Raw genomic sequence first — 24182 nt, 5'->3', positions numbered from 1 at the left:
ACTATCAGTTTGTTAAATTTGAAAATTATCTAAACATACGAGTCTATCAGATAAATATCAATTGTGAGTGTTTAATCTATAACTTTGTTTAGTCATTGGGTGATTTACACTGTTCTTATTTTAGAAATGTTCTTTCTATTTTTAACAGTTTCCATGTTGTCTAGTCAAGTGTAATATTTTGTGCTATCTTAAATTACCACATGATGTCACTGTTACTCAACATCTTACGCATTTTCAAGGGCTTAGTTGAAGAAAATTTCAATCACTTTAAACACCACAAGGCATATACACCATTTACGTTCCCTCAAACTCATTTTTGATTGGTCTCCTTTTTGGAATAATATAACTAAAATCAGACGTATTGCTTCAAGTCTTCTTCACTTGATCCTACTTTGTCTATTGAAGCTATGAAAACACACAAGAGCAAGAAAGTCCTCCTTCTCCTTTTTTCACTAGGAAGTAAGGCACATGACCAAGGCGCAGCTGAAGTCAGAGTTTCATACTGTGTGCAAAGTTCAGTCAAGCAGATTAGGAGGCATGTCTCAGCCGGCCACTCATTGAGTGCTGTGACATGGGAAGCCAGAGGAAAACATTCTGTCCAGCCATACATCTACGTACACAAGCCTTAGCAAAGCCTTGAGATGCCACCCACCAAACAACAGGTACGTGTGGGGTTACAGACTGACTAAACTTTGCCTGGGGTTCATATTAGTTTTGAAAGGACTCAACAGACTCATTTCGACAGCTGTTGTTGTGAGGTTGCGTGCTGTCATGATTCATTTGTATTTCTCATTTAAGCGCATTCAAAGCAGTTCTGTTGCTTGGAGATTCAACTTCCAGGAGGACAACATGATAAAGATAAAAATATAACTGTGGAGCATTAAGCATATTTACCGCAGTCAAAGCTTTGAATAAAATAATGAGATAACATTAATGTGCTGTATTTAGCCACTGAGTGAATAAACTGGTGGGAATGTGCAGTGCAAACACGTCATTTCTTCAGGAATGTGAATTGTCCTCCCTGTAGCAAAACACGTTCATGTCTTGACATCACAAGATCCCATTAACATGTGAACAGCTGATTGTAAGTTACAGGAAAACCCTCCAACTTACTGCTGTCTTTTGGTAACAGAAAGAAGGCAGTTGCAGATTTGCCTTTTAATGAAAGTTTATTGAACAATGTCTCAGGTGTTTCACCTTAATTTATCAAATTATTATTTTTTATTTTTTTATTTTTTTAAGGAGCCAGTTGGAGAAATGGACAGAATCAATAAGGAGAATGGGGAACTTAGTGTGTCAGGGGAGAGTTCAGAGAGCCTAGAAGTGAAAACGACCCAAATCCAAAGTGAGACAAATGGGGACCTGAAAGCACATGAGGATCCAGTGGTGCTTCTGAAAGATCAACTAACTCAGATGGGTACTATAAACCAACGGTCACCAGAACAAAGAGACCTCAACCAACTTCTGCTTCTGTTCATCCAGGTACAGAAAATCAGTTAGAGCAGTGGAGGAAAACACTATCCATTGGCAATCTTTCAAATATGATTAATTACATACAATATATTTAGTTTATATACATATATATATATAGATATATTTTACAATGCGCACACATACACAATACTGGTCAAATGTTTGGGGCTGGTAAGATTGCAAAAAAATTATTTTAAATCCCTATGGATTTTTTTTGGGATCATGTATAATACAGTAAAATAGTCATTTCAATAGTAATACATTTTAACATGTAATGATTTATTCCTGTGGTGGCGAAACTGAATTTTCTTCAGTGTCACGTGATCTTTCAAAAATCATTCTAATGTGCTGATTTGTTGTTCAAGAAACATTTCTTATTATCAAAGTTGAAAATAATCGTACTATTTAATATTTTTGTGTAAACTGTCAGACATTTTTTTTCAGTATTGAAAATGACAAAGTATTCTTTGATGAACAGAAAGAACAGCATTTAATTGAAATAGCATATTTCAAGACTTTACTTTTGCTACCCTAAAGCATTAGTGTATACATAAGGGTCTTTAAACACTTGATTTATAATGTATTTTGGTCTCATAAAGTCTTGATCTAATTTCTTTAAGAATTTACATTTTAGATTATATTAGCTACCTATGAGTTATTGGATGAAATTTTTGCCCCAGAAGCAGACTGCATCACACTGACACAGATTAAACTAAAATCTTGCATTTCCTGTTTAAATTCCAGCAGTAATTTGTCACTACGTGTCAGTTGGTCTAGTTTGCTGCAGTATTGACAAACACTCATGACCTACTGAAATGCAATCACGCTCTCAGGCTTAGTGTGTGTGTGTGTGTGTGTGTGTGTGTGCATGTGGGGTTTACACACGTGTGACTCGTTGATTTACAACTCCTGGATTCTTACTGGGATTTAACCAACCATAGAGTAAGGAGTAAGGCACCACATCCGCTTGGAGTGTCACACAGAAGTAGGGATTGAAGTTGGAAATGTTGAAATATTTACACAGCTTAGTAGAGATTGAAATTATAATTAATTAGGGAAATGAAACTTGTGTTGCTATGAAAATATTTATTGTTGGAAGTTCACTTCTGGTTAGATGTTTTTGCTGCTTCTTTGTGATAAGAGCTGATTATGCTATCCGTTCACTATTATCATGATTGCCATTGTGAGAAGCATGTCATAAACATATCAAACCTGATTTATCGTGTTCATGTTTAAATAGCAGAAATAATTATTCCACTTACTCTTTATAAGGTTTCAGAGAGCAGCAGTGTCCTTGATGATCTGGACCTCCAGGGCTTGGCGCTGCAGGTTGGAGAAGCTCTTGTCTGTCACATACAGCAGAGAGTGGCAGAAAAGCCTGCAGGTACCCAAAAATAACTTCCGCAAAGGTGTAGTTGGCAGTGTAATTGGGGAGGTCATTAAAGGCCAAAAATCAAACTGAGAGGTTCTGTTGGTGTTTGAAGGGAAGTTGCTCACTTCTTTATTTCACAAACATGTGGCAAAATAAGTTGCATGATAATGATGACCATCCTTTGCCTGTGTGATGCATTTGTGTTCATTTCTTATTATGGTGTTTAGTTGAAATTATTATTCAAAATGGATGTTGGTTACTTATCTTTTGTGTGCTGATCTAAGATCAAATGGTTTAATCGTGCTGTCTGTTGCTTTATGGCTTTGTTTAAAATAGAGGAAGCCCGATATGAATTGGAGCAGTTGTTTCAGAGGTCAGAGGTCAGAAGCAACCAAGGATGGCTTCTGCTCAAATCAATCTCTCTTTTGTCTAACAGAGACTCTGTAAGTTTTACTATTAAACCTATATTATATTTATGCAGTCAGCTCTATAATTACATTGCTATTGTTTTGGTAATAACTACGCATTTTTTAAAATTTAGTTAAAGAGCCTTTCTGTTGCTCACGATTATTTACTCATGATTGCTGAATAAAAATGATTCCATTCAGTATAAAAGGTTACAGGTAATAATCATCATCTCCTTTTTGTTATGGTTTTATTACAAAATTAAGTGTTCAGATGCCTACAGTAGATCTGTCATTGAAAGTTTGACAGAGAAAAATCCAATCTAGTCATGTTTTGACCAGAAGTTCTTGTGTTCTTTAACAGGAGGTTGACGTTATGATCAAGACAGGTCTTCCAGCATCGTTAGTCAAGTGTCTGTACCTGTTTGTAGCTTTGCCTCCCCGAAAAGAAAGCTTTGTCTCTCGCAGTGATTTCAAAGAGGAAGTCAAATGCTCTTTTCAGGATACTCTTACTCAGGTTTTTACATTTTGACATGTTTTGTTTTATATTATGAATCAGTTACACCACAAATGCTCAACTTGTGTATCAAAATGGTTATAATGTTTCCCCGTTAGCACTTCCAGTTTCAGAAGCAAACTTGCAAAAAATGATTTGGTTCTTAAAGTGGATGACCATTTATACAACGTCTACATGCATATCTAAAACATTTAATGCATTGGTGTCAAACTAAGAGAAATGTCTCTTTAAACCTTCACCTCTGCTCAGGTGATCTTGCAGCTGTGCAGGCATGTGCGTTTCGTGGAGGTTCTGCTGGAGACCCAGGAGCTTTCAAGTGTGATCATCTCTCTCACCCTACTGTGGGATCAGTGCAGCCCCTCATGGAGACAGCAGGCATCTCGTGTGCTCAGAGCAGTGTCTGCTGCACAAGCTCACAACACTGTACAGGCACTGCAAGGTCAACAACTACACACACAAGCTTCAGCCCATTCTTTATCCAAATAAATGTATCTTATGAGACCATTCTTATCAGATCTTATTTTTCATAATAAATGGTTTAAAATTATTAACAATTAGTTTATTGAACAAGTACATTGGTGTAATAAGTGTACTATAGGTAATATCTAATTTTTTCAACAACATAATGATTATATTTTGGATAAATATAGATATAGGCACTGAAGCACATCACAGATGACAATGATTTTGGTTTACTTTCACATGATGCTTATTTGAATTACCTAGTTGTCCCAATCCTCTGATTACATAACGTTTGTTTTATTTACTGGAGATCTTCATTGGGTCTAGGCAGGGCTTCAGTTAGAAAATCAAGTCAGAAAGTTTGACTGGGGACATCTTGTCTTGAAGCCAGTGACAACAAGAACAAATCAGCTGGCTAATTTAGGGAGACTTAGTTCCTGAATTGTTGGTGATGTTTATTTGAATTGTTAATATATACTTCAGGTACTTACTATTATGTATACTGTATTACTATTTACGCTTATTTTTGGTGTTTTGTTTTCTTTAGCTAGTAACTGCATGAAGATCTGCATCCAGAACATGCATAAGATCAGCGAGAACATCCCTGGTCATGTTCTATCTGAGGTGGCCGTGAGTGTATTCAGCTTTGTGAAGGACTCTTATGCCATCAGCCCTGCTCTTTTTGAAGAATTTGAGAACAATGATGGCTATGACATCTTTCAGGCCATCTTGTTACGGTAAAGTCATGATTGGGGGGGGGGGGGGGGTCTTAAATATAATAGGGGACTGTCACTAAATATTGCAGATGTGAAAGGCACACAACTGAAGACTAAATGTCTTTGATGCATTAACAACTAGGTTTCAGAAAAAGCATTTTCTTACTTCATTCTTAGGTATTTTCCATTCCTTTTTGTAACTCTCTTTCTTCCGCTCAGTCTCAGCTCCTTCCTCCTGCAAGTTTCTTTTTGAATGCTGCAGAATTCAATAATTAAAGAGCTCGTAATGAGATCAGCAGTAAATTGAGCTCAATCACATTACTGATCATGCCAGCTCTCTCTAACCCACTGTGTCTGCGTTTCCTCGCAGCAAGGGTCACTGTAGGAAAAGACTGCCCTCACTGAACAATGGGTCTCATTCACTAAGTGTGCGTACGCACTTATTTGTTCATAAAACCTGTGTGAAAACATTACTTTGTTCATAATTATATCTACCAGAAATTTTCATGTTAACTCTTCTGCATCACATACTGTAAGCAAGATTGCTTAGTGAATGAGGCCACTGTTATTCAAAGTCGAGGGCGGTAAGACGTTTTGAAAAGAAATCTCTTATGCTCACCAAGGCTGCATTTATTTAATAAAAAATACAGTAAATATTGCGAATATTTAAAATAAATTTTCTATTTGAATATATTTTAAAAAATATTTTATTTCTGTGATGGCAAAGCTGATTTTTCAGCAGCCATTAGTCTTCAGTGTCACATGATCCTTCAGAAATCATTCTAATATGCTGATTTGGTACATTTCTGATTATTGTCAATGTTGAAAACAGTTGTGCATCTTAATTTTTTGTAAACATGACGTTCAAGAGAACAGCATTTGTTTGAAATGTAATTTTTGTAACATTGTAAATCTATTTACTGTCACTTTTTTCAATTGTACTGACCCTAAACATTTAAACAGTAGTGTTCATTCATACTGTCTTTTCTTGGGAAGGACATATTGACATGTTTTTACCCTTCTGCAGCTGTGAGAAGGAAGTGACAGAAGAGCACTTCCTAACCGTTCAAGACCTTCTAGGCCTCATCGCGTCATTCACGATTTTTGGCAAGGCTGAGCTGAAGGTCGCCATATGTGTGAACAACCCCCAACCACCAGGTTTCCGGTTCGACCCCACCCTGACAAACGGTAAGCCGCCATGACAGACAGTGAGTGCCACTCTGCATCTCTGCTCCACCACCTCATGGTAACGCCACAGAAAAGGCAATTATGTCCAGGATGATGAAGTGTAGCTCTCCTCACTAACCCTGTTAAGCCACCCTGCATCCATTCTCCTCATCCATACAGCAATTCTCCATTCATCACCACCAGAGCACCTCACTCCTGAGAGAGAGAAAAACAGCCCCTTTTTTAACCTTTATTTCATTTGGCTTTGATGTGATTTTAATTATGGGTGAAATTCAATCTTATTACCCTCTGCAGCTATATTTATTTGCCATAAATATCAGCTCACTTTTTTCCAAAGAGCCAATCAGTCTTTTTCATATGTTGATGCATTTTAATGTTGATATAGTTCTAAATGTGGTTTAACTTCTTTAATGCATGCCATTTCACACACTTTCAGCAAGCATAAGTGTGATACTTGATGCGGAGTTACTCATTTGCATGAGCTGAGTTCATTGATGTATATAATGACATCAATAATGCTGCTGCCTCACTATATACTTTTAGGAATGGCATTACAAATTGTTATAAATATAAAATACAAATTGTGTATTTACTGTATAGTATACATAAAGTCAATGAATATAAGGTTATGCTACTCAAACATGCTGCAAAGTTCTTTTGGGCCAGTCATCTCAAATCAGAATTTATCAAGATCATTTTGGAGCTGCTTTTTTTTATTTTATTTTATTTAATAGTTTTAAGTTTTATTCACTTTCTTCACTGTACATTAAGTTTTTTGGACTAGAACATCTATAAATAAATGCTTAACTAGTTGCTTCTTTTTTCCCTTACTTTCTACATGCCTGACTTTCTTTATATCTTCAGGTTCGCCAGTGAAGAACCTTACAGCCTTCAAAATCATCCAGTCCTCCTTCTTGCGGTCAGGCAACACGGTGATCTGCGGCCAAATCCTGCGCACCATCCAGATGATCTGGTCTTGGGAAAAGGCTAACTTCTTCCTGCTGGAGTGGTCTCTGCAGTCTCTGGCTCAGCTGGCTGAGTGTGTGTGGCAGAAATCGCCACCTGTTCACCTCATTTTCTTCGAACTGCTTGAGACCGTCATCCTCCAGCTCTCCTACATTCCACACGAGACAATCAGAAAGGTCCAAGCTGTGTTGAAGCAGGGTTGTTCGGAGGCCTTCAACGTTGCATCTCTGGACTGCTTCTACAGGCTCATCATGCACAGCGGATTGCTGTCTGAAGTCCTTAGTGATGGAGGACTGATGGAACAACTGTTGTATGAGCTTAAACGAAGGGCAAAGATAATCAGAAAGGCTGGTGTTGCTGGTAAGTCTTTTGGTTTTCTCTGTAAACAATTTGAAATGCAGATGCCTGATCCTGATCTGAGATCTTATTTATTGACAGTGAATGAAGATGAGGAGAAGGCTGACAGCTATGAGAGGAAATTAACCACCAACATTTTAAATGTGGTTGCAGCCCTGGCCTTTCAGTCAGTCAGAAACACTGGTTAGTCAAAGTAATTTTCTTTATAACAAGTATTTTACACTGTAAAAAAAAATAGGTTATAAATAAAGAAAAGTGTATTGGAGTATTTTTTACCTTTTTTTTTTTTTTGTATATTTAATTTAATGTGCTGCCATTTCTTTGTGAAATGTACGGAGACAAATTTTTGTGTGTGCAGGGCATAATTAAAATAAACTAAAATGAAGTTAAAAACTATTAAATTAAAATAGGTAAATCAATTTTAGAATAAATAATAACTTTATAATAAATGTAAAAAATATATGCCAAATATGTACAATTTGAGGTTTTGAGTTTGAAACCAGTCATTATACTGTATCTGATCATTCTCTTTGATTTAATAGTGTTCATCAGGGACTTAGGGATGATTCCCTATGTGAAGATCTTTCTGGATGTTGAGCAGTTCCGCAGTCCTGCTCTGTGCATCCTGGAGCAGCTGTCGGAGGTCAATCCCGAGGAATACATGAGCACCGCCATCGGAGCCCTTTGCTCCTCCACTGAGAGCGAGATCAGACTCAAACAGGATCTCTTACAGGTATTTATTCCATTGCTGATTTTTATTTTTGGCTAATACACATGCTTGGTCACATATGCCTGCTGAAAGGGCGGTTTTCCATATGTATTTATGACTTCCTGGTTTTTCCTAATTTCTTACGCATGTAAACACGTTGAAATACAAGTCACAGTTTATTTCAAAGCATGATTGGATTATAACTGAGAGGACTCCTACTAAAACTAAACTGCGCTCAGGTATCATGTACCTGTCTGTAAATTCGGCTTCCATTCCTAATTCTAAAAATTATAACATGGTTAAAGCATAATGAGCCGGTGAATTTATTATATCAGCTTTTGGGAGCCTGATTCCATTATAGCCAAATTCAGATTGATTTGCTAATATACTGTTAGCTGTTAACTCAAGCTTCATTTGATTAAGCTTGCAGCCTTGTGGTGCGACACACACAAAATTATGAGGAATATCAGATCAGAGAATGTGAGAGAAATCCAATTATGCATAACTATGTTATTCAGTTACTGTACATGTCCATTTTTTAGATTCAAGCGCAGGAATACTAACCTGCAGACCATTAAAGTGTAACTGGGTTAAGGCTGCTGACAATTGGATTCACCCCGACCACACTGTGAAATGTGTCAAAGCCATTCTGATTACTTCTATTGGTCCTAATTAGGTTTGGGCTTCATTTTATGACACATTAGCTCTTTGATGTATTAGCATGGTAGATTGAATAAGGGTTAATCCATTTTGTGCTAGGCTCTTCGATACAGGAGACCCCTCCCGTTTCCCTTTTTGTAGTGATGCATTATATCCGAACAGATATTCTGAACACATCCCGGGTATAGGTATAGTAAAACCTAGTAACTAATTCCAGTAATATTGTTGATTGAAAAGCATTAACGTGAAGTACACTGCTGTTGAGAAGTTTGAGGTCAATAAGACATCTTTTTTTAAATGAATACTTTTATTCCACAAGAATTTAATTGATCAAAGTAACACTAAAAACATTTATAATGTTAATGAATATAACGAATGCTGTTCTTTTGAACTTTACATTCATTAAAGTATCCTAAAATAGTATCATGATTTCAACAAGAGTATTAAGCAGCACAACCGATTTCAAAACGTTAACTAAGCAGTAAATCAGCATATTAGAATGATTTCTGAAGGATCATGGGACACTGAAAACTGTAGTAATGGCTGCTGAAAATTAAGCTTTGCCTTCACAGAAATAAATTACATTTTATTTTCCATTTAAAATAAAAAACAGTTCTTTTTAAATTGTAATAATATTTCACAATTACCATATTTTTGATCAAATAAATACAGCCTTAGTGATCATGAGACTTTTAAAAAATCACCTTACCAACCCCAGTAGTGTACTTGTAGTAATCCTTTGTACCTTGCCTTCGGACAGTCTATCATGAAAGTTCTGGAAAACCCAAACAGCTGGAATGCCTTCCGCACTTCTGGAGGCTTTACTGGCCTGCTCTCCATAGTCGTGGACATGGAAGGATCTCTGCTGGAGGCACCAATGGGACCGTGGGCCTCATTGAGCCGCCAGTGCCTTGTTGAGCTGCTGCTCCTCACCCTACACACCCTCGCCCTTGCTGTGCACGTGCACCCCGTCAACGCCCACTTTTTCCACACGACCGGAGTCTGCGAGAAGCTGGGTGATGCCATGCTGCAGCTGGGCTGTTTCCAGAGAGGTCTCCCTATGGAAACAAACAAAGAAAACTCAGACTGCAGGACTTTCCAACAGTTTGTGGAGGCGGCGGAGAGGCCAGAACCTCAGTTGCCACCACCTTTAGGAGACTGTGTTAAATTGCTGGGATTCCTGGAGCAATTTGCGACCGGTGTGTGCTTGGCTGCAGAACCATGCATAGGATTGCAGGATAATAATGAGGCTGGTGAGAGTCAGAGGACAGGGGAGCCATTCAATGAGGATGAGGCGTTAAATCACATTAGGGCTGCAAAAGTCTCATTTGTGTCATCAGATTCTGGAAGGTAGGAACTCTAAATCAAATGTATATATTTATAGATGTTAGATTGCTGTCTGGTTTTGTTTTGTTTTTAGGTTTGTCTGGACAATTACATACAAATAATTCCAAAAAAGATAAACTGCACAGCATGATATTTATTTGATATAGATGTCTAGACCTGAAAAGTCATTAAATCAATACTGGGACAGTTTCTGCTTTGCTTTTTCTGTCTATGATTGTTAAACATGTCATTGCTTATTCAGGGCTTACTGTGACCTCACTATTCTTCATCCTGGAGCTGTTAAGCTGATCATGATTCTTCTGCCTAGTATTTACTGTTCCAGTGACCCTTGTGTAAGTAAAACCACAATCATGTTCATATCTTCTACATAATTTGTATTTGGTATAATGACTAAGAGGCCTTGGATTAAATGAACAAATAAACAGCATAGACATGTCCACTTCAAAATGCAGGTTTTTATATCTGTCCAGCAAAATGTACACTAACGTACAAAAGTTTGGCCTCAATAAGATTTCAAAGTTTTTATTACAATTGCATATTATAATTTAAAAGAACGGTTTTCTATTTTAATTTTTAATTTTATACATTATTATAATCTTGACCCTTCAGAAATCTTTCTGATATGCTAATTTGGTGCTTAAGAAACATTTCTTATTATTATCAGTGTTAAATAAATTTTCAGCATTTTATTCATAGAAAATCTTGTACCATTATTGTCTTTACTGTTACTTTTGATCATTTTAATGCGTCCTTGCTGATTAAAGGTATTACTTTCTTTTTAAAAAAATTTACTGACCTAAAACTTAAAAATATGTTTGTTTTAGAGCATATACTACAATAATTGCAGACATTCTTTCCTTTAGTTGTCTGAAGAGCTAAAGCTGGCTGTGGCTCATCATGTGCAGACTCTGGTGAAGTCAGAAAGAAACAGGCAAATCATGTGTGAGTTTGGTCTGCTGTCCACATTGCTGACTCACTGCAAACATATCCTCATCGACAATTCCCATTCGCTACATCTGCCCATAGTACGGATCCTTGAGAAACTCGCATCTCAGTCCATGGATCACAAGTGCCTCCGGTCAGCATAAGCAGATGCTCACGCATTCCTCATGACAAATGTTGAATACATGATATGATGAATGTAGGTTTACATATTTTGTATGGCATTAAAATAGTGTGCTTTATCTTAGGCGCTTCCTGTGTCTTGGAGATCCTCTGATGTGCAGTGGAGAAAATCGGCTTTCTGTCTCTTGTGAAGAGGCCGACATCACAAGTACAGTCCTCACAGACTTCCTTTTTGGATTATTTCCTGTTTCATGAAAAAAAAATGATCATATTGTTACATCTTTTGATTGAAGAGACTGTTTAGATTTTCATAATTTTCTGTTATCTGTTGCAGACCAGACAAAAGACTCTGAAGAGGATAAAAGGAAATCCTTGAAAAAGGCAATGAAAAGAAGTTTCAGTCTACTGAAAACATCTTCAGACAGTGGGACGGTAGTTCCTCTTCATAGAATCATAAGTCTGGTCTCAATCACATCGCCACGGAGCTTTCAGCCACACAAAGTCTCCATTTCCCCTTCCTTTGTGGAGTTTGACATGACAGACAGTGGCTATGGGTATGTGTTTGCAGATATCCTCAGAAATTAATCGGTTTACAGCAATACAGATTTACCAGGGTCAAAGGGCCACTGGGGCCTGTAAATTTGACAATACAGTGAAAACACAGGATGCCTTCAGATTATTTAAATGAATAACAATTGATATTCATATCATTTTTATGATATTTAATATACCAATACATTAATTATATATAAGTTAAGCAAGAAAGTTAAATGAAATCTCATTTTCCCCCTTAATAGCTATTGGTTTTACTTAACATACCCTTCTTGAACCTTCTGGAATCACAAAATGATTTGGTTAATACACTCTAAGGTTAAGGTACACTCTAAGTTTCTGTTCTATAAATTTTCTTTGAATATTATGTTGGGCAATGGGGGCCTTTGAATCAAAAAGTTGAGAACCAATGTTTTGGGGACTTTTATATAAAAATACAATTATTGAACATAGTGGTGAATTAAACAGAAAAAAATAAAAGTTGAATGGCATAAGTTCTGGACCAGAGGTTAAATTTACCATGTCATTGCCAAATGTAAAATGAGACTGGAAGTAGAGTTACTGATATATTAATTAAGTCTTAGTTATTTTTTCTGAATGACATATAACCATGTTGTCTCCACAGATGTCTGTTTCTGCCATCCCTTGCCACAGTAAAAGGTGTCAGTGCTGATTTTATCTCTACAGGAGGCTTGGGCAATGGTAAGAAAATCTGTAGAATTATATTGTTGCATAAAATAATCTGAGATTCAAATAGAAACCCCATCTAAAACATGAGACTTATAATTACAACAAATTATTTTGGTATGAAAATCTAATATACTAATAAAAGCTTGGTTCCAAATTGATTTATCTGCATCAGAAAAGTCCCATTTACTCATTTATAATATACAGATCCTGTTCTTCTTATATATCCTCTTGTTTATCTCTGCAGACTGCAGAGGCTTCCCTCCTTCAGCCGGCCTGTCTTTCTCCTGCTGGTTTATGATCTGTAGGTTCAACTCAGCCTGTGAATCCCATCCTGTGCGTCTGCTCACAGTAGTGCGCCACATGTCTCGTGCTGAGCAGCAGTTCAGTTGCCTGTCTGTCAGTATCTCTGCCACCGACGGCTGCTTGGTGATCTCTACTGAGGAGGAACCTTATCAGTTCTTAGGTGAAAATTTTCTCTTCAGATTACTTTTTATTTAGACTTTTGTGCTAGTTTAGTCATGTGTTATTTACAGTATTTTATTCTACAGACATGATGGAGCCAGACGAGCAGACTCCCAGTGCGCTACCATCCTCAGTGCGGTTCAAATGTTCCAAACAGCTGATACCAGGCCAGTGGCACCATCTTTGTCTGGTTATGGCCAAAGGAATCAAGAAGAGCTGTTTAGCCACCATTTATCTTAATGCAACAGCAATTGGAACAGCAAAGGTTTGTATAGGAATTTATATTAAAAGGATGGTTTTGAATGACACTGTAAACTAATGTAAACAGTTTGGGGTCAGAAAGTTTTTTTTTTCAATGTTTAGCAAAGAAGTCCCTTATGTTCAACAAGGCTACATTCATTTGATCCAAAATATAGCTATATATATATATATATATATATATATATATATATATATATATATATGTATATATATATATATATATATATATATATATATATATATATATATATATATATATATATATATATATAAAAATAAATATATTTATTAATTAATTAATTTTTATATATTATTAATATATTTTATTAACGTCAAGGTCATGGGTTCAATTCCCAGACAGTGAAGAAGAACCTGCAAAATGTGTACCTTGAATGCAGTTTAAGTTGCTTTGGATAAAAGCTTCTGCCGAAATGAATAAATGTTATTCAGCATTAATTGACAAAAAGTCTCTGTTGTTCTTTTGGCAGATCAAATACATTCAGCCGTTTCCCGGTCAGTCCATATCAATGGATCCCTCTGCAGTCATTGACGTGTGTGGGATTATTGGCACTCCATCTCTATGGAAACAGCATGCGGCTCTTGTCTGGCGGGTCGGTCCAACATACTTGTTCGAAGAAGTTTTGAGTTCTGATCAGGTGGAGACTATTTATGGGCAAGGCACCAAATATATTGGCAACTACCTTGCTCTCAATGCCCAAAGTGAGAAAGTTTGCTTTTCTCGGTCTAAAAACAGTTCTGAATTTTATGGAAATCTGTATTCACACAAGTACATGTGTAAATTAGGAGGCCAGACAGATGTTGCAGTGTCCCAAATCAGGATGGTATCCCCAGAGAGGATTTCCTTTGCCATAAACATGACAGTGTCTACCATCACTACAGTAGTAGATATTAGAGACCAGTACAACGAGGTGGACTGTCGCCTTATAGCCAAAGAGGTGCTTTAATTTTCCTTTTTTTTTCATGGATTGAATTGTTGATTGTTAAATGAGTTACTATTCTATTTTTTGTTTTTTTAATCACAGATTGGGATTACATCACGTGATAATTGTACTCCTGTCTTCCTGGCTCATAACATCAGTCAGCACCTTAGTGGAACTGCTCGGACAATTGGAGCAGCCCTGGTTGGTTGTTTTGGTAAAAAGTCTACTAGCTACTTCTCTAAAGTGCTTACTTTGTGACAAAACTGCAGCATTTTTATTTTCAGTGTGAACTTTTAATTTGAGGCTGATTTTACACCTTGATTTCCAGGTGTAAGGACATTCAAGTCATTCAGTGCTGCAAGTAGCTTCCAGTTCATTGGTGGACCTGCTGCCATTCTGAGTTTGGTGGCAATGGCCTCAGATGACAGCTCCATGTATGCTGCTGTCAAAGTTCTGCTCTCTGTTTTAGAGACAAATCCTGTGATGGAGCAGGAGATGAAACGAACCAATGGCTATAAGGTAGTGCTGTTAAATAAAGTAAGTTAAGACTTGAAGTATAATAAATCCAAGCTGCAGATTTGATTTGTTTTGTGTTTTCAGCTCTTGTCCTTCCTGCTAAAGATGAAGTCTCAGCTGATCAGCAGCAGGATTTTCCAACTCATTATGGCCATAGTGGGCACAATGGAACTTGGCTGTGTCGCTGTTCGCATTCCAAATATCACTGCCTTCCAGGACATCCTCTGTGACTTTGAGGTAAGTTTTAGATTGGTATGGTATATTTCTTCATAGCTACAATATTTTTCTGCTCTGGTGAGTGAAATAGCATTCTGAATGGTTTTAACTGAATATTAATAGAATATTAACAGTTTGTAGACTAACCCGGGAGGCTAACTTGGCTAACATAGCAAATCTGGTCATGGCTAAGTCTATATTTAGTGACAACATTCTTCAAATACTTGGAGTGGTGTTGTTGTGAAGGTTGAAAGCCACTGCAAATCTAATAAGATGGCACATAGAATTTGACTTTTAAGAGCTGCAGGATGACTGCAGGGACAGGTTTATTTTATGTTCTGATTCTAGTTTTCCTTTCAGTTATTTTATGTTAGCTAGCCTGTATAAAAATAGTGCTAACAGTACTTTCTGCATGCAAAACAAGGAAACAAGTGTTATGTGCTTGATTAATGATGCGCAATTAAATGAACGGTTTCTTAATATAGAAACGATTTTAGCAAGGTGCACTATTATTTAAATTGGGGTCTGTAAGATTTTTTTGAATTTTTTGTTTTTGAAGTCAAAAACGTCTTTAAGAAGTTCAGAATTCTTTAATAGAAAGTTCAAAAGAACAGCATTCATTTGAAATATAAATCTTTTGTAACATTATAAATGTCTTTATCGTCACTTTTGTTTTTGGTCAATTACATGTGTCCTTGCTAATTGCAATTAAATTATTAAAAAAAAAAATCTTCCTGATCATAAAATTTTGACTGGTAGTGTACATATTGTACGTTTATTAAAGCACACAGCAGTTGCAAAGTCATGTTTGAGATGTGACTGTGCATGATTAATGTTGTATAGCAAAAAGGGGAAAGTCTTTAAGTAATGTTTACTACAGACCTTATTTTACCGCCATTCTAAAAACTCATAGGAAAATTCAGAGGGAACTCTGATGCTAATTTTGTTTCTAGCTTTCTGTTGTTTCGCAAGATGTGAAATTACAAAAGTACTGTCATTTCTTCAAGTTTCTTGTTTCTTTTTCCTCTAGGTGTGGCAGAATGCTCCAGAAAATCTTGACGTTTGTGTTTTAAATCATTTTGTTGATATCCTGAATTCATCAAGGTACGCTGTAGGCTACTGATGTCACGTTGTTCTGGTTTTATGTTTAGTGTGCAGCATAAAGTGATGTGAAACACACATGGCTCACTTCCTGTTTTTCAATCATGCAACCATGCCAGTGCTGTTGGACACATGTTTCTGACTGTGAGTTTGTTTCCAGTGGGAGTCAACAGAATGCTGAAGTCATGCATAGACTCAACATAATTAGCAAACTCCTGATCCTGCTGCATGATACCAGTGTTACCCGCAAGAAGGTGTCAGTCATCTGCACCATCATCAAATCCCTCCTCGAGGAACATTTCAACACCGCAGACATCAAGAGGCATGTTTGTTAACTTTTATAGGCTCTTTTAAATTGAAGAAATTGTTGCATTATCGATTATCAGACAGTTTTGGGAAAATCACCAAAGATTTATGACACTGAATTAATAATGATAATTCACTCAGTGTGATTTCTTGACATTCCCGTTTGTTCAATCAGGCTTGGACTCTTCTTAGTTCATAGTCTTTTGCCTCCGACTTTGAATGAGAAAAGCACTTTCTCTGATTTGGATTTTGATGATCAATCACAAGGTACACATTTTTGCAATAAACATTCACTTGTTTATGATTTTAGATTTGTGCTCTGTTCCAAAATCTTGAAACGTTTGAGGGAAGCTCACTCCTTACATGCTCTTTAAACTCTTTGTGGCTCTAGGCTGGAGTCAGACTCCTGGGAGGTCAGTTTGGATCAGGAACCAGTTGCTGTCTATGCTGTCTTCTCTAATCATCTCAAACACTTCAAGCATGTGAGTCAAGTTTAGCAATGTAACAACACAGTATTGCACTCTTTATCCTTGTTTCTATGAACCCACTGACAAATAATTTAATCCTGTCTTTCTTAAATGACAGTAACCAGGAAGAGGTATTCTTCGCATTGGGATCCGATTGGTTCCTCCTGTTCTTACAGGGCCACATCCACACCAGTACAGTGCTGCTGGTGCTCACACTGCTTACTCACTTCCTATCATATCCAAACATCCTGGCCAAGTTCAAAGAGGGTGTGTCACCAGGAACATTAGTGGAGACCATGGATATGCCCACCAATATCACAGGTAATTCCAGATGAAATTGCAAAAAGTACTGTCATTGTGATTGCTTGTGATTGGTATATACAGCACTGCAACAATTTACAATAATGTAACACATTTGTAATTTATTTTAGATAATTTGAAGTCTCGCTCATGGTCGTTTGAATGTTTGAGCTGTATCTGTCCGGGGTTTGATGTTCTGCAGAAGCTTCTTGTCAACCACATCCACCTGCCTCAAGTTTATGGAGCTATCGCTGCACTGCTTATAGGAAAATCAGATTTCCAGGTTCCTGCTGAGCAGGTAGAGGTCACATTGCCTGATAATTCAAAATGTATTGTATCGGCATGTATATTTCATGGTTGTGATGAATTGAGAAAGTTTATACTATGCTTTGTCTTTTGGATGGCAGGTGGATGTTGACATGATGCTTCAGAGTTTGATTGACAGCTGCAGTGATGGATCTGAGAGCATTCAACTATGTGCACATGCTGCTTGTGTTCTTTTAGAGTTGGTTAAAGTTATCATTACTAAGGTAAGTGTGTCTAAATTGCTAAATTGATTGGCATAACATGATATATATGATATTTTTATTAGAAAGGCTTCGTCTGTGGTTATTTTTAAGTTAAAAACCTTTTAATTCTAGTTGAAGCACTCTTTGTCCTTGTCTTACGTTTTTGCTGCATGTTTATGTACTTTTTTTACTTTTGGTTTTACTGCTCTTTATTTTTCATTGTGTTATTGGTGTTTTTGTCATTTTATTGTAAAGCACATTGGTCAGCTCCAGTTGTAGTAAATAGTGCTATATAAATAACATTGCCATTGCTATATACTTTTACAGATAACATTCAGATTTTATAGAAGTTGGAATTGGATAGCATTTAAAACAAAATAAGGGATTGCACCACCTAGTGCTCAAAAAAGGCAATACTGTAATAGACAGACAGTTGCATGTCTACTGGATGTAATCTTGTACATATTCTTTAAGAGGCAGTTAACATGATTAGTCACTCATTAGAAACAGGCTGCATAATCCAGTTACATATAGGCGTTACCTGTGTCGCCACAGTCATTGATGCAAGACCAGTAAAACCAGATTTCCTCAGGTTGTTTTATTTGTATTACTCTAAAAAGCCTGTAACAGGAAGTGCAGATGGCTGGGAAGTTCATCACCCAGGTAGTGTGATGCAGTTTCTCTGCCTGGTGAACAGTTTGTTTCCTCAAGATCCTCTCTGGACCTCCCCTGATTTTCTTACTTCACTGGCCAGTGCTGTTTTCCCCTTTGAAACCCCAGAGGTGAGACTTTTGGGGACTGTACCTTTTTCTGTGCAATTTAAAAATATACCCAAGAGACATGTTTTGCCTACTAGGCAAGCAGTTTACAGAAGTGATATTCTGCTTCTCATACAGAGCTCTACAGGTGTTCATGGTATCAAAGAAAGTGACGAAGTAGTGGGGGAGCCCCCCTTGCTCCGCCCCTCCCACCCAGGCAGGAAGCAGGTGTGTGACTTCATCCGCATCCTCTTGATGGACAGCCTCATTAACATTCCTGTCAAAGATGATTTTCATCCTTTAATACAACTGCTAGAGGTAAGGGATGAAAAATATTAACATTTAATAATTCAAACAACTTTTTATTTTTATTTTTTTACAATATTGTATATCTATAATTTATTAAGCATTCTATATACATTAATGTTGTTAATACTAATAACAGTACAAAATAATATCATAACATAAATCACAATTATAATTTACTTAATATTATTTATGAATTTGTTTTATTTTAATAATAATAATTATAATAAACACTATACTGTTCGTTTTTAAGTACTGTTTAATAATAAAAGGAACTGATATTGCAATGCAGTCACATCTGAGCTGTTAAACCAGCATCTGTATGTATCTTGTGTATAAGTTTTTTCCTCCATAAGGTGCCACTCTTTGCTCAGTTTTGACGATGCGATGCACATTACAGCTCACTGGGGGATGATATCTAGCAGTTTATACAGTCAAACCAGTAGTGCTTTTGTGGACTATAGCAAATACCTTTTTTCCCCAGAAATATTTTAACAATCTGAATGTTTTGTTTAGTTTTCCCCAGATGGTGCCTGTCAAGAGCAAAGGCAAAGCTTTCAGACTGAACTCCTGGAGTTTGTGATGGACATCATCCACATGACAGGACAGGAAGAGGGCCAGTCTACTCACGTGACCAGAGATGGTAAAATATACCAAACACCATATAACACTTCTTTAAATTAATTTGTTGAATGTCAGAAATTCATTTGATCTTTTTGGATGAAATTATATAGGAAAAAATAAGCAGGGTTTTAAGGATGCTTTTCTACCACTGACATGTCCCGCTATATTCTCCCTAGATCCATCCAGGACCAAGCTGGAAGGGAAAACTGCTGTTTTGGTTGAGAATGTGGCATTCTTCAGTAAAATGCTGGTGGAAAAACTCTACTCTGGAATGTTTGTGGTGCAACCAGAGAACCTCTTGGTCTTCGTGGCTGAACAGATAGCAGTGGTGAGTTTATCTTCTAATTTCTCCAATGTACTGTATTGCTGTTTCAAGCCCAGACAAACCCATATTTACACTGCATGTTTGTATTGACATCAGGCACAGGAGAGAGGTCATGGTCATCTGGAAATAACGGTTGGCGCTTTGTACAAAAACTTGAACCGAGCCCTACTTTACTTCCTGTCTCGACCCAGACAGAGTCCAGCTGAGCAGGAACTCATTATTCAAACAATTCGCGTGTTACAGCAGCACTGGGATGTGATCATGGCAACATACAATGCCAATGTCCACTTCATCAGCTGTCTCATGCACTGCCTCGTCCTTATCCGCTCTGGCAGGTGTGTTTCATTGTTAGTGATGGTGGCACTTTTCACTAACAGGTTACGTTTTGTTGTCCTATTTATTTTTTTAAGTATTAAAAAGCACAAATCCAACATATCATTGGTTATTGTATGAAAAATGATTTGCAACCCTAAAATTATTAGTATTTTTTATTAATAAACAAATAAAATCAAGTGTTTAGCATTATTTAATGTATGACTGTATGTTTTCCAATATTTCAGTAGCAGGATTGCAAAATTTAATATAATTATTTATAATATAATTAGTATAATTTAACATTTTCCTAAATTCTAAATTGCTGAATAAGAAAAAAATATTTGAGAAAATTACTGTCTTTTAGCTTTCTTGAAGGGTTTGGCTGTGAAGTCCATAAGAAACCCACAAGAAACATTTGGAGGCATATTTTCCCACACAAGAACAGCCAGGTGATGTCTCAGACCAAAGTCACAGATTCAGCAGAAGGTCTGTTTTTATTTTTTATACTGTATATATTTACTTATTTTATTTTTGTTTCCTGTATGCCAGGCACACAAGTAAAAGTAACTGTTTTGAATATGGTTGTGATCCTTGTAGTGGAGTCAGAGCTGATGCTGCTTGTAGAAAGCACCTGGAATAGAGTCATGCAGGAGCGAAGACAGGCGCTAGAGGAGGCCTATAAAATTGACCTGTCTGCTAAGCCGGGCAGCAAGGAGGGCCAGGTTTCTATGGGTGATGTGAGCCCTCTGTGGGAGGAGACGGCCATGAAAGCTTGGCAGCTCTTCATAGGTCAGTCACTGCTTGTGTGTCAACATTTGAGATTACTGTCAGCCACCTTATTTTGATCCTCTTGCTCTAGGTTTGGTTGTATTTGACTGACATAAAGGAAGAGATTTGAGGCGGATATTAAGATTTGAGATGATTTTCATATTTTAATATTTTTCTTTCAGACTCTCAGAAGAAAAAAGCAAACAATGGTCACCAGAAGAGGGCAGGACTTCTCAGCAGTGCGTTGCAATCTGTGCAGAAGAGGTTTGGGAAGGATACAGTCGGCACTCCTGAGGTAGGACAGTCTAGTTGTTTCTAACACATTTTCTGTTATATTCCAGTGCCTTGATGCAATGCGTGTCTAGAACCACTTTGCAGTGTGTACTGTACTCTGAGTGATATTATGAACAGGCAGGAAGTGACTGGTTTAGTCAAAGAGAATTCCTTGACAGGTGCCCTCACATCATCCCAATGTCACCGCAACCGGAAGCCGCCACCTACCCCGTGGCACTGTCTCAATCCTGTCTCTAAATCAATTTGGATTATTACAGCTGAATACACCTCAGTGGGCAATGTAATTGATATTTGTTAATTTTTTCCATGGAAACACTCACTAGAACATTGCGTTTGCTGTTGAAGGTTAAAGACGCTGTTATTGTTGTTTTTTCCCCCCCGAAACGCGGCCCACATCATTAGTTCCCACCGCTGAAGACGTCGCCATCTGGAAAAGGATGCACAGAGATATTACTCAGGCACAAGGGCATGAAATTGCTGTTTCTTTGCAACTGCTGCTATCTCCGTCTCCGCCTCAGAAACAGGGGCGGTAATTATAGGCAGTCCCGATCCGATGAAAACATTCATTTTGTGTTACTCTGTATCATATCAGCTTGTGACAGCCTATCAGCTGTCTTGATGAATTGTTCTCCTCAGAAACGTGCTGCTTGAAATTTGCTGAGAGTTTTGTGGATTTTGAATTTCTCCTGGAAAGTCGTCATAAACACATCATGAGGTGCACACAATCGTCAGATCATGCATTAGTTCTTTCAGGTTTTGATAGAAAGTTAACTTAAAAAATTCAGTTGAGAAAGATTTAGCTAAATGATTAGCTGTGTTAGTTGCTCAAATAATAGTCATTGTAATTTTTGGTCCAAAGGCAGAAAATGTCAATAGACAGTATTATAAACATTCAGAAATATCTAATTTCTCCCTGCCTAGAGGAGAACCTTAGTAAAAAGAAAACTTATGTAAAAAGTGGCCTTAAAAAAAAAATTTTTCACAGGTTTATTGTCTTTTTAATTGATGATGTTGACCATAGTTACTTGTACTAGTTATTTGTTACTATTACATAATTTCTGTCTAATGGGAGCTAAATCAATTTCAGCATTTTAAAACGTTTATTTAGCACACACAGTCTAATCCAGTTGCCTGTACACCAGAGAACTTACCCTTACAGAACGGCACAGGGCAAACTTTCCTCTGGATTCATTTCAGATATATGCTACGAACTAATTATATCTTCATAATGGAAAGATAATTAACATAGCTAATGATCAAGTTAAGTTTATTACACATTCACCAGCAGCCTAAAATGAAGCTGACATTGTTATCATCAAAGGTAGTCTTTTTCTGTGGAAAGTAATTAAAATGGAAATCAGTGTGATGTTAATTGCAGAGGGGATGCTGTTTAATGTGGCGCACGTACAAGGCCAATAAGTTTGCTGTTTGGGTAAATGGAGTAATTAATGCTATATATTACTTATGATTCTCTAAATGAAAGAATACGATTAGGCGATGATTCAGTGTTTATCTGTCAACACAGGGCCGTAATTATGCCTGTGAACTCCTTTGTAACACTCCTTAATCCCGCCATCCATTTAGCACACACAAAAGCACAATTTTCTTTTTTTCTAGTTTTATAACTTGCCACTGTTTTTCTTTCTAAGTACCCAAATTGCATTTTTTTCCTGAATTTTGCTTGGATTTTCTCATTTTGCTATGGCATACAAAGCAGCGATGGGTATGTAGGTGAAACAAGTAGACTGAGTTCCTACTGTAAGTTAAACTGCAATATAAATAACAATTGTATTGCAATTCTAATGAAATATTAATGTTTTTAGATTTTTTTAAATGTTGTTTTCCTGTTTACCTGCAGAAATCCTTTTCACACTGTTTATAAAAAGTATTCAGCCCTTAGAAAATTTTCACGTTTTATTTTACAACAGATTATTTGATTTGCTGCGTTTGACACTTATAACAGAAAAAATAATTCAATTTCTACAAATTGGTCAAAATGTATTGTTCATATCTATTCATCAACCTCGAGCCAAAAAAGCCAAATTATGTCCACTGTAATTTAAAACAAATGACAAAATGGTCAGATACTATTTTTAGAAAACATTTTTATGCAGTTTATTAATTTTATATTTATCTTGTGCCTTCATAATTCATATTTGTCCCAGTTTGAGCTATAGCAGTGCTGGATTCAGTACTCTTACGGTTCACCTCTAGTGTCTGAACTGCAGTCAGTGTGGCTGTTGGGCCGGCTCCGTGAGGACACCACTGTGATGATTGGTTTAATGAGCCTTTAAGTAAATCTGGATATGAGCAGGTCGGTGGTGAAGTACACAGGCTTCCTGAAGGGCTAATGCCTATCAGTACAATAAATCAGCAGGACACAGAGCATGGCGCAGGGCCAGCAGCCACCTCACACTGCGCTTATATTATACTTTAAGTTAATTAGAGCACACTGAGGACTATTGGAGACAGCTTTATTGTATGGTTAAATAGCCACTAGCTTGTTTTTCCCACATGAATGCAATTTGCGAAATGTTATTGTAACTGTGTGCAAACCTAATAGCTACATACATATAACTGTCTGCTTGTTCACCTTCATAATGTACCTTCATGTGTGCGCATGTCGTGTGTGTTTGTTTCCAATTAGGGGTTCATCGTAGACATGGAAGCACACTGGCAAACTTGTGAGACCATATTTGACAGCATGTTGAGGAGTCACGCACAGGTTTTTTTTTATCATTAATATTTATAATACTGTGCCCCAGGAATCCAACAAAAAAATTAACTGGTTTGCTTTTGTGTTTTGCGTAGATGATGCATAGTGAGAATGATCGCATGGCCGTTCAGTGGCTAAGAATAGAGGAAGACTTGCTTAGAGAGAGGGGTCTCTTCGGCCCTGGTCCAGGAGTCTTCCTCAAACGAGGCTGGGTGCAGAACACCGCAGAGGGGCGCAACCGAACACGATCCAGAATTCGCAGAAAGGAGCTACGTCGATCCAAAAGGGTGAGCTATTTTCACCGTACATAAAAATAATCATTTCTGACTGAAGAATATTGATGGCATAATACTCTGAGCTTTAAATAAAATAAAATGCAGGTTTTATTTTGTATTACTATTATTATTATTATTATTATTATTTCTTTTAAACTTTTTCCAATCACTGTTGAATAATCTTCAAATGCAGGTTTTATTTTTATTATTCATTTTAATTTATTACAATAAATCTACAAAAAAT

The 24182-nt window shown here is 37.0% G+C and overlaps 1 protein-coding gene across 3 annotated transcripts in view; it reads left to right on the top strand.

Moving 5' to 3' along the window:
* The first annotated feature begins 526 nt into the window (after window positions 1-526).
* Window positions 527-24182, top strand: part of LOC306884445 (WD repeat- and FYVE domain-containing protein 4-like) — a 41444-nt gene continuing 17788 nt past the window's right edge. For 2 of the 3 annotated variants that reach the window (XR_013785444.1, XM_079440293.1), the window contains exons 1-41: window positions 527-662; window positions 1243-1482; window positions 2746-2857; window positions 3182-3288; window positions 3614-3766; window positions 4016-4205; window positions 4776-4965; window positions 5972-6132; window positions 6997-7458; window positions 7537-7638; window positions 7998-8188; window positions 9585-10174; window positions 10413-10503; window positions 11035-11249; window positions 11362-11444; window positions 11571-11790; window positions 12414-12490; window positions 12723-12941; window positions 13027-13205; window positions 13690-13921; window positions 14006-14157; window positions 14245-14356; window positions 14471-14661; window positions 14743-14895; window positions 15905-15978; window positions 16136-16297; window positions 16457-16548; window positions 16673-16763; window positions 16867-17069; window positions 17180-17346; window positions 17456-17578; window positions 18178-18339; window positions 18454-18633; window positions 19138-19264; window positions 19422-19573; window positions 19667-19905; window positions 20250-20371; window positions 20483-20674; window positions 20836-20948; window positions 23595-23672; window positions 23759-23950. Coding sequence is in view for 2 of the 3 variants with exons in the window: in XM_079440293.1 (XP_079296419.1) it covers window positions 642-662; window positions 1243-1482; window positions 2746-2857; window positions 3182-3288; window positions 3614-3766; window positions 4016-4205; window positions 4776-4965; window positions 5972-6132; window positions 6997-7458; window positions 7537-7638; window positions 7998-8188; window positions 9585-10174; window positions 10413-10503; window positions 11035-11249; window positions 11362-11444; window positions 11571-11790; window positions 12414-12490; window positions 12723-12941; window positions 13027-13205; window positions 13690-13921; window positions 14006-14157; window positions 14245-14356; window positions 14471-14661; window positions 14743-14895; window positions 15905-15978; window positions 16136-16297; window positions 16457-16548; window positions 16673-16763; window positions 16867-17069; window positions 17180-17346; window positions 17456-17578; window positions 18178-18339; window positions 18454-18633; window positions 19138-19264; window positions 19422-19573; window positions 19667-19905; window positions 20250-20371; window positions 20483-20674; window positions 20836-20948; window positions 23595-23672; window positions 23759-23950 (6912 nt within the window). In the remaining variant the exon portion in view is untranslated. The remainder of the gene's footprint in view (window positions 663-1242; window positions 1483-2745; window positions 2858-3181; window positions 3289-3613; window positions 3767-4015; window positions 4206-4775; window positions 4966-5971; window positions 6133-6996; window positions 7459-7536; window positions 7639-7997; window positions 8189-9584; window positions 10175-10412; window positions 10504-11034; window positions 11250-11361; window positions 11445-11570; window positions 11791-12413; window positions 12491-12722; window positions 12942-13026; window positions 13206-13689; window positions 13922-14005; window positions 14158-14244; window positions 14357-14470; window positions 14662-14742; window positions 14896-15904; window positions 15979-16135; window positions 16298-16456; window positions 16549-16672; window positions 16764-16866; window positions 17070-17179; window positions 17347-17455; window positions 17579-18177; window positions 18340-18453; window positions 18634-19137; window positions 19265-19421; window positions 19574-19666; window positions 19906-20249; window positions 20372-20482; window positions 20675-20835; window positions 20949-23594; window positions 23673-23758; window positions 23951-24182) is intronic. The other variant, XM_079440294.1, reaches the window with a different exon arrangement.

Source organism: Barbus barbus (assembly GCF_936440315.1).
Source record: "Barbus barbus genome assembly, chromosome: 18".
Classification (NCBI taxonomy): Eukaryota; Metazoa; Chordata; class Actinopteri; order Cypriniformes; family Cyprinidae; genus Barbus; species Barbus barbus.
This window is presented reverse-complemented; position numbering and strand designations above follow the sequence as displayed.